This window comes from Electrona antarctica (genome assembly GCF_951216825.1).
Source record: "Electrona antarctica genome assembly, contig: scaffold_533, whole genome shotgun sequence".
Classification (NCBI taxonomy): Eukaryota; Metazoa; Chordata; class Actinopteri; order Myctophiformes; family Myctophidae; genus Electrona; species Electrona antarctica.
Genome location: NW_027637206.1, coordinates 37,642 through 52,500, shown reverse-complemented (window position 1 = coordinate 52,500; position 14,859 = coordinate 37,642). Strand labels below are relative to the sequence as shown.

The 14,859-nt window shown below is 48.5% G+C and overlaps 1 protein-coding gene across 1 annotated transcript in view; it reads left to right on the top strand.

Annotated features, from left to right (window-relative positions):
• The window catches only part of tbc1d32 (TBC1 domain family, member 32), a gene marked incomplete at its 5' end in the record, with an annotated part of 39,439 nt that extends 27,524 nt beyond the window's left edge, over positions 1-11,915 (top strand). Inside the window, 8 exons of the mRNA XM_079531905.1 lie at positions 1-83; positions 2,523-2,606; positions 2,795-2,864; positions 3,162-3,265; positions 3,561-3,703; positions 6,873-7,013; positions 7,183-7,371; positions 11,743-11,915. The exon at positions 1-83 is cut by the window's left edge and continues 43 nt beyond it. Coding sequence (XP_079388031.1) covers positions 1-83; positions 2,523-2,606; positions 2,795-2,864; positions 3,162-3,265; positions 3,561-3,703; positions 6,873-7,013; positions 7,183-7,371; positions 11,743-11,862 — 934 coding nt within the window. The remainder of the gene's footprint in view (positions 84-2,522; positions 2,607-2,794; positions 2,865-3,161; positions 3,266-3,560; positions 3,704-6,872; positions 7,014-7,182; positions 7,372-11,742) is intronic.
• Between the last annotated feature and the right edge of the window lie 2,944 nt (positions 11,916-14,859).

The window sequence follows — 14,859 nt, the reverse complement described above, 5'->3', positions numbered from 1 at the left end:
ATCATCTTCGTCATGGATGGAGGCGTGTCGGAGACACTACTGCGTCACCATGAAGACCACACCCACCGCCCTCACGACTTCTGGTGAGTCACTGACGATTGGTCCGTTGGGCTGTCAATCATCTGTTGAGTCACTGACGATTGGTCCGTTGTGCTGTCAATCATCTGTTGAGTCACTGACGATTGGTCCGTTGTGCTGTCAATCATCTGTTGAGTCACTGACGATTGGTCCGTTGTGCTGTCAATCATCTGTTGAGTCACTGACGATTGGTCCGTTGTGCTGTCAATCATCTGTTGAGTCACTGACGATTGGTCCGTTGTGCTGTCAATCATCTGTTGAGTCACTGACGATTGGTCCGTTGGGCTGTCAATCATCTGTTGAGTCACTGACGATTGGTCCGTTGTGCTGTCAATCATCTGTTGAGTCACTGACGATTGGTCCGTTGGGCTGTCAATCATCTGTTGAGTCACTGACGATTGGTCCGTTGTGCTGTCAATCATCTGTTGAGTCACTGACGATTGGTCCGTTGTGCTGTCAATCATCTGTTGAGTCACTGACGATTGGTCCGTTGGGCTGTCAATCATCTGTTGAGTCACTGACGATTGGTCCGTTGTGCTGTCAATCATCTGTTGAGTCACTGACGATTGGTCCGTTGGGCTGTCAATCATCTGTTGAGTCACTGACGATTGGTCCGTTGTGCTGTCAATCATCTGTTGAGTCACTGACGATTGGTCCGTTGGGCTGTCAATCATCTGTTGAGTCACTGACGATTGGTCCGTTGTGCTGTCAATCATCTGTTGAGTCACTGACGATTGGTCCGTTGGGCTGTCAATCATCTGTTGAGTCACTGACGATTGGTCCGTTGTGCTGTCAATCATCTGTTGAGTCACTGACGATTGGTCCGTTGGGCTGTCAATCATCTGTTGAGTCACTGACGATTGGTCCGTTGTGCTGTCAATCATCTGTTGAGTCACTGACGATTGGTCCGTTGTGCTGTCAATCATCTGTTGAGTCACTGACGATTGGTCCGTTGTGCTGTCAATCATCTGTTGAGTCACTGACGATTGGTCCGTTGGGCTGTCAATCATTCTGGTGAGTCGCTGACGATTGGTCCGTTGTGATGTCAATCATACTGGTGAGTCGCTGACGATCAGGAAGTAGACAGGCAAATCGACCAATGACAAAGCTCCTAGGACAATCTTTGAATACAGATTGCGGCACCTCGATGTGTCACGGAGACTACTTTTTTTTTTTGGGGGGGGGGGGGTGTTTTACCCATTGCTGGCTGTCTGAATATTAAAAAAAACTAAAAAGGTCATTACAATTTTGACATAATATTTAATCGTTTTCATGTGTCTATGAGGTGACAGTACTTCATTAGACACCCTGGAGTCGTTTTCATGTGTCTATGAGGTGACAGTACTTCATTAGACACCCTGGAGTCGTTTTCATGTGTCTATGAGGTGACAGTACTTCATTAGACACCCTGGAGTCGTTTTCATGTGTCTATGAGGTGACAGTACTTCATTAGACACCCTGGAGTCGTTTTCATGTGTCTATGAGGTGACAGTACTTCATTAGACACCCTGGAGTCGTTTTCATGTGTCTATGAGGTGACAGTACTTCATTAGACACCCTGGAGTCGTTTTTATGTGCAATGGTGTACTAACTTTGTATTTAGGTTTTCTTCCTGGAGGCTGAACCCTTGACAGTCAAACGGGCCAATGAAATAAACAGTAATATAGTGACATCACACTATCCCTAACCCCTCCCCCTTTATCATACAACTACAGCTGTGGGTGCGGCTTCAGTTCAGGTGGATCACCACCCATCACCAGGCAAACCAGGCATACCTAATGAACTGGTGGGCGTGCCCACATAAAAACAACATTTTAACAAATACTATACACTTTTTTGAAAAAATTATACCTCCTTATATAACAATAAGACCTGATGATCATGTTTTAGGGTGGAAAAAATCATGGCACTCCATCTTTAATGTTCAGTGTTTTTATGTTTTCTTTATATCTTCTAGCCCATTTTGGGCGGGAACCCCTTTTGGTGTTAGCATTATGTTGTGCTTTAGCTATTGAAAAATAGCAGATCTACAAGCTCACTGCTATTTTTGAAAAATCAAAAAACCACTGACATAGAAACATAGCTTTTTCAGAAAACTGTCAGGGTGTAGAAGTAGATTTTTAGAATCTGATATCAGGTCAAAATGGGCTAGAGAAGGTGGTGGATCATATTGTAATGTTTTCTTTATATCTTCAGTGATGGCTGATCTTCTAGAGAAGGTGGTGGATCATATTGTAATGTTTTCTTTATATCTTCAGTGATGGCTGATCTTCTAGAGAAGGTGGTGGATCATATTGTAATGTTTTCTTTATATCTTCAGTGATGGCTGATCTCCTAGAGAAGGTGGTGGATCATATTTTAATGTTTTCTTTATATCTTCAGTGATGGCTGATCTTCTAGAGAAGGTGGTGGATCATATTGCAATGTTTTCTTTATATCTTCAGTGATGGCTGATCTCCTAGAGAAGGTGGTGGATCATCTGTCCAGCTCTGAACCTCAACACGTCTTCCCTCCTCCTCAGCACAACGGTCAGTTCGCCTCCACGTCATCAGCGCCTCCATCAGCGCCCATAATGATTGTCTCTACTCAGAATGACAAAAGTGCCATTCATAAAATCGCCTAAACTGTTGTCCTCACAAGTAACTGTGTGAGTGCGTGCGTGCGTGCGTGCGTGCGTGCGTGCGTGCGTGCGTGCGTGCGCGTGTGTGTTTTACAGTTGAAGAGAAGAGTGTTCACAGTGTCGTTCTGTCTGCTGTTCAGCAGCTGGGAGTCAATCTGTGTGTCAGGTATGACGTGTTGTGAGCTTGTAGATCTGTGTGTCAGGTGTGTGTGTGTGAGACGTGTTGTGAGCTTGTAGATCTGCTGTGTTCAATCTGTGTGTCAGGTGTGTGTGTGTGTGTGTGAGACGTGTTGTGAGCTTGTAGATCTGTGTGTCAGGTGTGTGTGTGAGAGACACGATGTGAGCTTGTAGAACTGCAGTTTTCACTAGTTTGGGTCCCGGGCAAAAATTATAATTTTTTGGTGCGTGCGTGCGTGCGTGCGTGCGTGCGTGCGTGCGTGCGTGCGTGCATGCGTGTGTGTAGATATGGCAGGTTCCTGCGTCTGCTACCAGAGGATGCTGAACATGGACTCAGTCTGCTGCTCAAACACTGTCACCTGTTCCTGTCCTCACAACGGTGCAATACCAGTATCCTACCATCACACACACACACACACACACACACACACACACACACACACACACACACACACACACACACACACACACACACACACACGAGCACACACACACACACACACACACACACACACACACACACACACGCACGCACACACGTCAGAACATTTATTGGCATTCTATACTATCTATCTGTGGCATTCTACCACAAAATGGCCGCCGCGACTATTAGCCCTATTGGCCGACACAGAGGCCCCTCGATCCCACCTTCCTTTCCAGGCTTCCTTGACCCCGCCTCCTCCAGACGTGTATCCGGGCCACGATTGGCTGGCCTCCACCGTGTTCGTCATGATGGAAGGACGCGTGGAGCGAAGCCTGCGCGTGCTGCTGAAGCTCTGCTCGCTGCTGCCCTCCGCCTTCCTGTGGCCAGCCAGGGTACTGCACTCTGTGAGTATGCTGCCTCCCTCTGCCCAGCCGAGTCCGTATATATATACGTACGTCGACGCTAGGTGGCGTCATAACCCAGGTCCGTATATATACGTACGTCGACGCTAGGTGGCGTCATAACCCAGGTCCATATATATACGTACGTCGACGCTAGGTGGCGTCATAACCCAGGTCCGTATATATACGTACGTCGACGCTAGGTGGCGTCATAACCCAGGTCCATATATATACGTACGTCGACGCTAGGTGGCGTCATAACCCAGGTCCGTATATATACGTACGTCGACGCTAGGTGGCGTCATAACCCAGGTCCGTATATATACGTACGTCGACGCTAGGTGGCGTCATAACCCAGGTCCGTATATATACGTACGTCGATGCTAGGTGGAGTCATAACCCAGGTCCGTATATATACGTACGTCGACGCTAGGTGGCGTCATAACCCAGGTCCGTATATATACACGTACGTCGACGCTAGGTTCCATATATATACGTACGTCGACGCTAGGTGGCGTCATAACCCAGGTCCGTATATATACGTACGTCGACGCTAGGTGGCGTCATAACCCAGGTCCGTATATATACGTACGTCGACGCTAGGTGGCGTCATAACCCAGGTCCGTATATATACGTACGTCGACGCTAGGTGGCGTCATAACCCAGGTCCGTATATATACACGTACGTCGACGCTAGGTGGCGTCATAACCCAGGTCCGTATATATACGTACGTCGACGCTAGGTGGCGTCATAACCCAGGTCCATATATATACGTACGTCGACGCTACGCTAGGTGGCGTCATAACCCAGGTCCGTATATATACGTACGTCGACGCTAGGTGGCGTCATAACCCAGGTCCATATATATACGTACGTCGACGCTAGGTGGAGTCATAACCCAGGTCCATATATATACGTACGTCGACGCTAGGTGGCGTCATAACCCAGGTCCGTATATATACGTACGTCGACGCTAGGTGGCGTCATAACCCAGGTCCGTATATATACGTACGTCGACGCTAGGTGGCGTCATAACCCAGGTCCATATATATACGTACGTCGACGCTAGGTGGAGTCATAACCCAGGTCCATATATATACGTACGTCGACGCTAGGTGGCGTCATAACCCAGGTCCGTATATATACGTACGTCGACGCTAGGTGGCGTCATAACCCAGGTCCATATATGTACGTACGTCGAAGCTAGGTGGCGTCATAACCCAGGTCCGTATATATACGTACGTCGACGCTAGGTGGCGTCATAACCCAGGTCCGTATATATACGTACGTCGACGCTAGGTGGCGTCATAACCCAGGTCCGTATATATACGTACGTCGATGCTAGGTGGCGTCATAACCCAGGTCCGTATATATACGTACGTCGACGCTAGGTGGCGTCATAACCCAGGTCCGTATATATACGTACGTCGACGCTAGGTGGCGTCATAACCCAGGTCCGTATATATACGTACGTCGACGCTAGGTGGCGTCATAACCCAGGTCCGTATATATACACGTACGTCGACGCTAGGTGGCGTCATAACCCAGGTCCGTATATATACGTACGTCGACGCTAGGTGGCGTCATAACCCAGGTCCGTATATATACGTACGTCGACGCTAGGTGGCGTCATAACCCAGGTCCATATATATACGTACGTCGACGCTAGGTGGTGTCATAACCCAGGTCTATATATATACGTACGTCGACGCTAGGTGGCGTCATAACCCAGGTCCGTATATATACGTACGTCGACGCTAGGTGGCGTCATAACCCAGGTCCATATATATACGTACGTCGACGCTAGGTGGCGTCATAACCCAGGTCCGTATATATACGTACGTCGACGCTAGGTGGCGTCATAACCCAGGTCCGTATATATACGTACGTCGACACTAGGTGGCGTCATAACCCAGGTCCGTATATATACGTACGTCGACGCTAGGTGGCGTCATAACCCAGGTCCGTATGTATACGTACGTCGACGCTAGGTGGCGTCATAACCCAGGTTCATATATACGTACGTCGACGCTAGGTGGAGTCATAACCCAGGTCCGTATATATACGTACGTCGACGCTAGGTGGCGTCATAACCCAGGTCCGTATATATACGTACGTCGACGCTAGGTGGCGTCATAACCCAGGTCCATATATATACGTACGTCGACGCTAGGTGGCGTCATAACCCAGGTCCGTATATATACGTACGTCGACGCTAGGTGGCGTCATAACCCAGGTCCGTATATATACGTACGTCGACGCTAGGTGGCGTCATAACCCAGGTCCGTATATATACGTACGTCGACGCTAGGTGGCGTCATAACCCAGGTCCGTATATATATGTACGTCGACGCTAGGTGGCGTCATAACCCAGGTCCGTATATATACACGTACGTCGACGCTAGGTGGCGTCATAACCCAGGTCCGTATATATACGTACGTCGACGCTAGGTGGCGTCATAACCCAGGTCCGTATATATACGTACGTCGACGCTAGGTGGCGTCATAACCCAGGTCCGTATGTATACGTACGTCGACGCTAGGTGGAGTTATAACCCAGGTCCGTATATATACGTACCCCAATGTATACTCCGTCTATATAATGGTTGATGCCTATATGGAAGCTTTTAACGTTGGTCCGGTTCCCATAGTAACGCCTCACCGTTCCAACTATGGGATTGCAAATATATTCACAGTGCAAACCAGTGGAAGGGAGGATTTTCAAACCTCCATAAGTCCGACTCCAGGATCTCTGTCCTTGGTGGATTTTCTGCCATTCCACATTTCGGATTTAATTTGTGCCTTTGTACCGCGACGCTAACCTGACTCCGCCAGATGGGGCAGCAGAGAGTACACTGCTGCCCCCTAGAGGCGGGATCAAGGCATACACAGTGCTGCCTTGATCCCGCCTCTAGCTGCCGCTGATTGGCCAGGCCGTTTTGTGGCCGGGCATCAAGTCTGCCTGAGAGTTCCCAGATGGGAGCAGGAGGGGGGAACCCAGTGTACTCTCTGCTGCCCCATCTGGCGGAGTCAGGTTAGCGGAGTCAGGTTAGCGGAGTCAGGTTAGCGGCGCGGTACAAAGGCACAAATTAAATCCGAGTATATATAACGTGTATGCTGGCACTGGGAACTGGGGTTTATGCTAACAGCTACGCTGTGTGTGTTTTCCAGCTCCACGTTCCCGCAGAGGTGGGCGGGGCCGGGATGTCTCCGCTGTACTGGTGCTCCGCCCACTATGTGGAGCTGATACTGAAAGCTGAGCTCCCATTGGTCCACAGCGCCTTCCGGATGTCCGGATACGCCCCCTCACAGGTGAGTGATCCTGAAACACAAACTATGACCAAGAGGTCATTAAATACCAACCACTCCTTCACACCATCTCAGAGCCAGGCTATTTGTTTTTATATTTGACTTCTCTAGCACATTATACCCACACAGACTGTGTGTGTGCGTGTGCGTGCGTGTGCGTGTGCGTGTGCAGACGTGCCTCCAGTGGTTGGAGCAGTGCTTGTGGAACGTGGTGGACTGGCCTGAGGTGTGTGCGTACGTCGCCACGGTAACCCTGATGGGCTCGGACTACCAGGTGTACGTGTGTGTGTCTCTGATGAGACACCTGCAGCCAGGCATCCTCCAACGAGCACAGATCAGCCAGCTGCAGGTCTACCTCAAGGTGAGATGCTGTGTGTGTGTGTGTGTGTGTGTGTGTGTGTGTGTGTGTGTGTGTGTGTGTGTGTGTGTGTGTGTGTGTGTGTGTGTGTGTGTGTGTGTGTGTGTGTGTGTGTGTGTGTGTGTGTGCGCGCGTGCCCAGTTGATTTTGTATACACATAGTTTAATTATATTGATCAGTGGTTCCCAAACTTTTTATTACATTTTTGGCCGCCTCAATCGCCCATATCGCCCAGCGCCCAGGACGAAGTTTCCTTTCTATTAGTATCGCCCAGCGCCCAGGACCAAGTTTCCTTTCTATTAGTATCGCCCAGCGCCCAGGACGAAGTTTCCTTTCTATTAGTATCGCCCAGCGCCCAGGACGAAGTTTCCTTTCTATTAGTATCGCCCAGCGCCCAGGACCAAGTTTCCTTTCTATTAGTATCGCCCAGCGCCCAGGACCAAGTTTCCTTTCTATTAGTATCGCCCAGCGCCCAGGACCAAGTTTCCTTTCTATTAGTATCGCCCAGCGCCCAGGACGAAGTTTCCTTTCTATTAGTATCGCCCAGCGCCCAGGACCAAGTTTCCTTTCTATTAGTATCGCCCAGCGCCCAGGACCAAGTTTCCTTTCTATTAGTATCGCCCAGCGCCCAGGACCAAGTTTCCTTTCTATTAGTATCGCCCAGCGCCCAGGACCAAGTTTCCTTTCTATTAGTATCGCCCAGCACCCAGGACGAAGTTTCCTTTCTATTAGTATCGCCCAGCGCCCAGGACCAAGTTTCCTTTCTATTAGTATCGCCCAGCGCCCAGGACGAAGTTTCCTTTCTATTAGTATCGCCCAGCGCCCAGGACCAAGTTTCCTTTCTATTAGTATCGCCCAGCGCCCAGGACCAAGTTTCCTTTCTATTAGTAACACCCAGCGCCCAGGACCAAGTTTCCTTTCTATTAGTATCGCCCAGGGCCCAGGACCAAGTTTCCTTTCTATTAGTATCGCCCAGCGCCCAGGACCAAGTTTCCTTTCTATTAGTATCGCCCAGCGCCCAGGACCAAGTTTCCTTTCTATTAGTATCGCCCAGCGCCCAGGACGAAGTTTCCTTTCTATTAGTATCGCCCAGCGCCCAGGACCAAGTTTCCTTTCTATTAGTATCGCCCAGCGCCCAGGACCAAGTTTCCTTTCTATTAGTATCGCCCAGCGCCCAGGACGAAGTTTCCTTTCTATTAGTATCGCCCAGCGCCCAGGACCAAGTTTCCTTTCTATTAGTAACACCCAGCGCCCAGGACCAAGTTTCCTTTCTATTAGTATCGCCCAGCGCCCAGGACCAAGTTTCCTTTCTATTAGTATCGCCCAGCGCCCAGGACCAAGTTTCCTTTCTATTAGTATCGCCCAGCGCCCAGGACGAAGTTTCCTTTCTATTAGTAACACCCAGCGCCCAGGACGAAGTTTCCTTTCTATTAGTATCGCCCAGCGCCCAGGACCAAGTTTCCTTTCTATTAGTATCGCCCAGCGCCCAGGACGAAGTTTCCTTTCTATTAGTATCGCCCAGCGCCCAGGACCAAGTTTCCTTTCTATTAGTATCGCCCAGCGCCCAGGACCAAGTTTCCTTTCTATTAGTATCGCCCAGCGCCCAGGACCAAGTTTCCTTTCTATTAGTATCGCCCAGCGCCCAGGACCAAGTTTCATTTCTATTAGTATCGCCCAGCGCCCAGGACGAAGTTTCCTTTCTATTAGTATCGCCCAGCGCCCAGGACCAAGTTTCCTTTCTATTAGTATCGCCCAGCGCCCAGGACCAAGTTTCCTTTCTATTAGTATCGCCCAGCGCCCAGGACCAAGTTTCCTTTCTATTAGTATCGCCCAGCGCCCAGGACCAAGTTTCCTTTCTATTAGTATCGCCCAGCGCCCAGGACGAAGTTTCCTTTCTATTAGTATCGCCCAGCGCCCAGGACCAAGTTTCCTTTCTATTAGTATCGCCCAGCGCCCAGGACCAAGTTTCCTTTCTATTAGTATCGCCCAGCGCCCAGGACCAAGTTTCCTTTCTATTAGTATCGCCCAGCGCCCAGGACCAAGTTTCCTTTCTATTAGTATCGCCCAGCGCCCAGGACGAAGTTTCCTTTCTATTAGTATCGCCCAGCGCCCAGGACCAAGTTTCCTTTCTATTAGTATCGCCCAGCGCCCAGGACCAAGTTTCCTTTCTATTAGTATCGCCCAGCGCCCAGGACGAAGTTTCCTTTCTATTAGTATCGCCCAGCGCCCAGGACCAAGTTTCCTTTCTATTAGTATCGCCCAGCGCCCAGGACCAAGTTTCCTTTCTATTAGTATCGCCCAGCGCCCAGGACCAAGTTTCCTTTCTATTAGTATCGCCCAGCGCCCAGGACCAAGTTTCCTTTCTATTAGTATCGCCCAGCGCCCAGGACGAAGTTTCCTTTCTATTAGTATCGCCCAGCGCCCAGGACCAAGTTTCCTTTCTATTAGTATCGCCCAGCGCCCAGGACCAAGTTTCCTTTCTATTAGTAACGCCCAGCGCCCAGGACCAAGTTTCCTTTCTATTAGTATCGCCCAGCGCCCAGGACCAAGTTTCCTTTCTATTAGTATCGCCCAGCGCCCAGGACCAAGTTTCCTTTCTATTAGTATCGCCCAGCGCCCAGGACCAAGTTTCCTTTCTATTAGTAACACCCAGCGCCCAGGACCAAGTTTCCTTTCTATTAGTATCGCCCAGCGCCCAGGACCAAGTTTCCTTTCTATTAGTATCGCCCAGCGCCCAGGACGAAGTTTCCTTTCTATTAGTAACACCCAGCGCCCAGGACCAAGTTTCCTTTCTATTAGTATCGCCCAGCGCCCAGGACCAAGTTTCCTTTCTATTAGTATCGCCCAGCGCCCAGGACGAAGTTTCCTTTCTATTAGTATCGCCCAGCGCCCAGGACCAAGTTTCCTTTCTATTAGTAACACCCAGCGCCCAGGACCAAGTTTCCTTTCTATTAGTATCGCCCAGCGCCCAGGACCAAGTTTCCTTTCTATTAGTATCGCCCAGCGCCCAGGACGAAGTTTCCTTTCTATTAGTATCGCCCAGCGCCCAGGACCAAGTTTCCTTTCTATTAGTATCGCCCAGCGCCCAGGACCAAGTTTCCTTTCTATTAGTATCGCCCAGCGCCCAGGACCAAGTTTCCTTTCTATTAGTAACGCCCAGCGCCCAGGACCAAGTTTCCTTTCTATTAGTATCGCCCAGCACCCAGGACCAAGTTTCCTTTCTATTAGTATCGCCCAGCGCCCAGGACCAAGTTTCCTTTCTATTAGTATCGCCCAGCGCCCAGGACCAAGTTTCCTTTCTATTAGTATCGCCCAGCGCCCAGGACCAAGTTTCCTTTCTATTAGTATCGCCCAGCGCCCAGGACCAAGTTTCCTTTCTATTAGTATCGCCCAGCGCCCAGGACGAAGTTTCCTTTCTATTAGTATCGCCCAGCGCCCAGGACGAAGTTTCCTTTCTATTAGTAACACCCAGCGCCCAGGACGAAGTTTCCTTTCTATTAGTATCGCCCAGCGCCCAGGACGAAGTTTCCTTTCTATTAGTATCGCCCAGCGCCCAGGACGAAGTTCACCGTCCTTTCTATTAGTATCGCCCAGCGCCCAGGACGAAGTTCACCGTCCTTTCTATTAGTATCGCCCAGCGCCCAGGACGAAGTTCACCGTCCTTTCTATTAGTATCGCCCAGCGCCCAGGACGAAGTTCACCGTTCTTTCTATTAGTATCGCCCAGCGCCCAGGACGAAGTTCACCGTCCTTTCTATTAGTATCGCCCAGCGCCCAGGACGAAGTTCACCGTCCTTTCTATTAGTATCGCCCAGCGCCCAGGACGAAGTTCACCGTCCTTTCTATTAGTATCGCCCAGCGCCCAGGACGAAGTTCACCGTCCTTTCTATTAGTAACACCCAGCGCCCAGGATGAAGTTTTATCCAAAAGACGTTTTTGAAGTTTATTGATATGAAAACCGATCGCATCGCTCCACAGCCTAGGAGCACCTATTGCGCAATCCTCGTTGTTGCGTAACAGTGGGACGTCATCGAAAATGTTCCCCCCCTGTTTAGCTGACGACAACAAAAATCTTAAAACTTTAATAACTCGCGATCTAAATCATCCCGTCCAATTCTAAGAAAAGATCCTGTGTTAGACGGCCCCCCGCTGTCCAGTCGCTAGTCGCGTTAGACTTAATCATGCCTCCCGTTGTTGTTGATCACCGTTAGTGTTTTGGCTACATTTAGCTCCTCCAGCCACATCCGGTATAACATCCGGTCCGTCGGTAAAAATGCTCCGTTGCTATAAATCGCTTGGGCACTATGATTTAATGGATTAAATAACCCTATTGGATGTCCTGTGTTGTTGTTGTTGTTCCATGTTTCCCCTCTAGGAGGAGCCAATCCGGGGATTCCGGGTCGGCGACTACATGGAATACATGCAGACGCTGGAGCGGAGATACCGGAGTCTGGTTCTAACGGACATGGAACACATCACCAAACTACCGCCGTAGTTTATACCCAACACATCACCAAACTACTGGTGTAGTTTATACCCAACACATCACCAAACTACTGGTGTAGTTTATACCCAACACATCACCAAACTACTGGTGTAGTTTATACCCAACACATCACCAAACTACCGCCGTAGTTTATACCCAACACATCACCAAACTACTGGTGTAGTTTATACCCAACACATCACCAAACTACCGCCGTAGTCTATACCCAACACATCACCAAACTACCGCCGTAGTTTATACCCAACACATCACCAAACTACTGCCGTAGTATATACCCAACACATCACCAAACTACCGCCGTAGTTTATACCCAACACATCACCAAACTACCGCCGTAGTTTATACCCAACACATCACCAAACTACTGGTGTAGTTTATACCCAACACATCACCAAACTACTGGTGTAGTTTATACCCAACACATCACCAAACTACCGCCGTAGTTTATACCCAACACATCACCAAACTACCGCCGTAGTTTATACCCAACACATCACCAAACTACTGGTGTAGTTTATACCCAACACATCACCAAACTACTGCCGTAGTTTATACCCAACACATCACCAAACTACCGCCGTAGTTTATACCCAACACATCACCAAACTACTGGTGTAGTTTATACCCAACACATCACCAAACTACCGCCGTAGTTTATACCCAACACATCACCAAACTACTGGTGTAGTTTATACCCAACACATCACCAAACTACTGCCGTAGTTTATACCCAACACATCACCAAACTACCGCCGTAGTTTATACCCAACACATCACCAAACTACCGCCGTAGTTTATACCCAACACATCACCAAACTACTGGTGTAGTTTATACCCAACACATCACCAAACTACTGCCGTAGTTTATACCCAACACATCACCAAACTACCGCCGTAGTTTATACCCAACACATCACCAAACTACTGCCGTAGTTTATACCCAACACATCACCAAACTACCGCCGTAGTTTATACCCAACACATCACCAAACTACTGGTGTAGTTTATACCCAACACATCACCAAACTACCGCCGTAGTTTATACCCAACACATCACCAAACTACTGGTGTAGTTTATACCCAACACATCACCAAACTACCGCCGTAGTTTATACCCAACACATCACCAAACTACCGCCGTAGTTTATACCCAACACATCACCAAACTACCGCCGTAGTTTATACCCAACACATCACCAAACTACTGGTGTAGTTTATACCCAACACATCACCAAACTACCGCCGTAGTCTATACCCAACACATCACCAAACTACCGCCGTAGTTTATACCCAACACATCACCAAACTACCGCCGTAGTTTATACCCAACACATCACCAAACTACCGCCGTAGTTTATACCCAACACATCACCAAACTACTGGTGTAGTTTATACCCAACACATCACCAAACTACCGCCGTAGTTTATACCAAACACATCACCAAACTACTGGTGTAGTTTATACCCAACACATCACCAAACTACCGCCGTAGTTTATACCCAACACATCACCAAACTACCGCCGTAGTTTATACCCAACACATCACCAAACTACCGCCGTAGTTTATACCCAACACATCACCAAACTACCGCCGTAGTTTATGCCCAACACATCACCAAACTACCGCCGTAGTTTATACCCAACACATCACCAAACTACCGCCGTAGTTTATACCCAACACATCACCAAACTACTGGTGTAGTTTATACCCAACACATCACCAAACTACCGCCGTAGTCTATACCCAACACATCACCAAACTACTGGTGTAGTTTATACCCAACACATCACCAAACTACTGGTGTAGTTTATACCCAACACATCACCAAACTACTGGTGTAGTTTATACCCAACACATCACCAAACTACCGCCGTAGTTTATACCCAACACATCACCAAACTACCGCCATAGTTTATACCCAACACATCACCAAACTACCGGTGTAGTTTATACCCAACACATCACCAAACTACCGCCGTAGTTTATACCCAACACATCACCAAACTACTGGTGTAGTTTATACCCAACACATCACCAAACTACCACCGTAGTTTATACCCAACACATCACCAAACTACCGCCGTAGTTTATACCCAACACATCACCAAACTACCGCCGTAGTTTATACCCAACACATCACCAAACTACCGCCGTAGTTTATGCCCAACACATCACCAAACTACCGGCGTAGTTTATACCCAACACATCACCAAACTACCGCCGTAGTTTATACCCAACACATCACCAAACTACTGGTGTAGTTTATACCCAACACATCACCAAACTACCGCCGTAGTTTATACCCAACACATCACCAAACTACCGCCGTAGTTTATACCCAACACATCACCAAACTACTGGTGTAGTTTATACCCAACACATCACCAAACTACTGGTGTAGTTTATACCCAACACATCACCAAACTACCGCCGTAGTTTATACCCAACACATCACCAAACTACCGCCGTAGTCTATACCCAACACATCACCAAACTACCGCCGTAGTTTATACCCAACACATCACCAAACTACTGCCGTAGTATATACCCAACACATCACCAAACTACCGCCGTAGTTTATACCCAACACATCACCAAACTACCGCCGTAGTTTATACCCAACACATCACCAAACTACTGGTGTAGTTTATACCCAACACATCACCAAACTACTGGTGTAGTTTATACCCAACACATCACCAAACTACCGCCGTAGTTTATACCCAACACATCACCAAACTACCGCCGTAGTTTATACCCAACACATCACCAAACTACTGGTGTAGTTTATACCCAACACATCACCAAACTACTGCCGTAGTTTATACCCAACACATCACCAAACTACCGCCGTAGTTTATACCCAACACATCACCAAACTACTGGTGTAGTTTATACCCAACACATCACCAAACTACCGCCGTAGTTTATACCCAACACATCACCAAACTACTGGTGTAGTTTATACCCAACACATCACCAA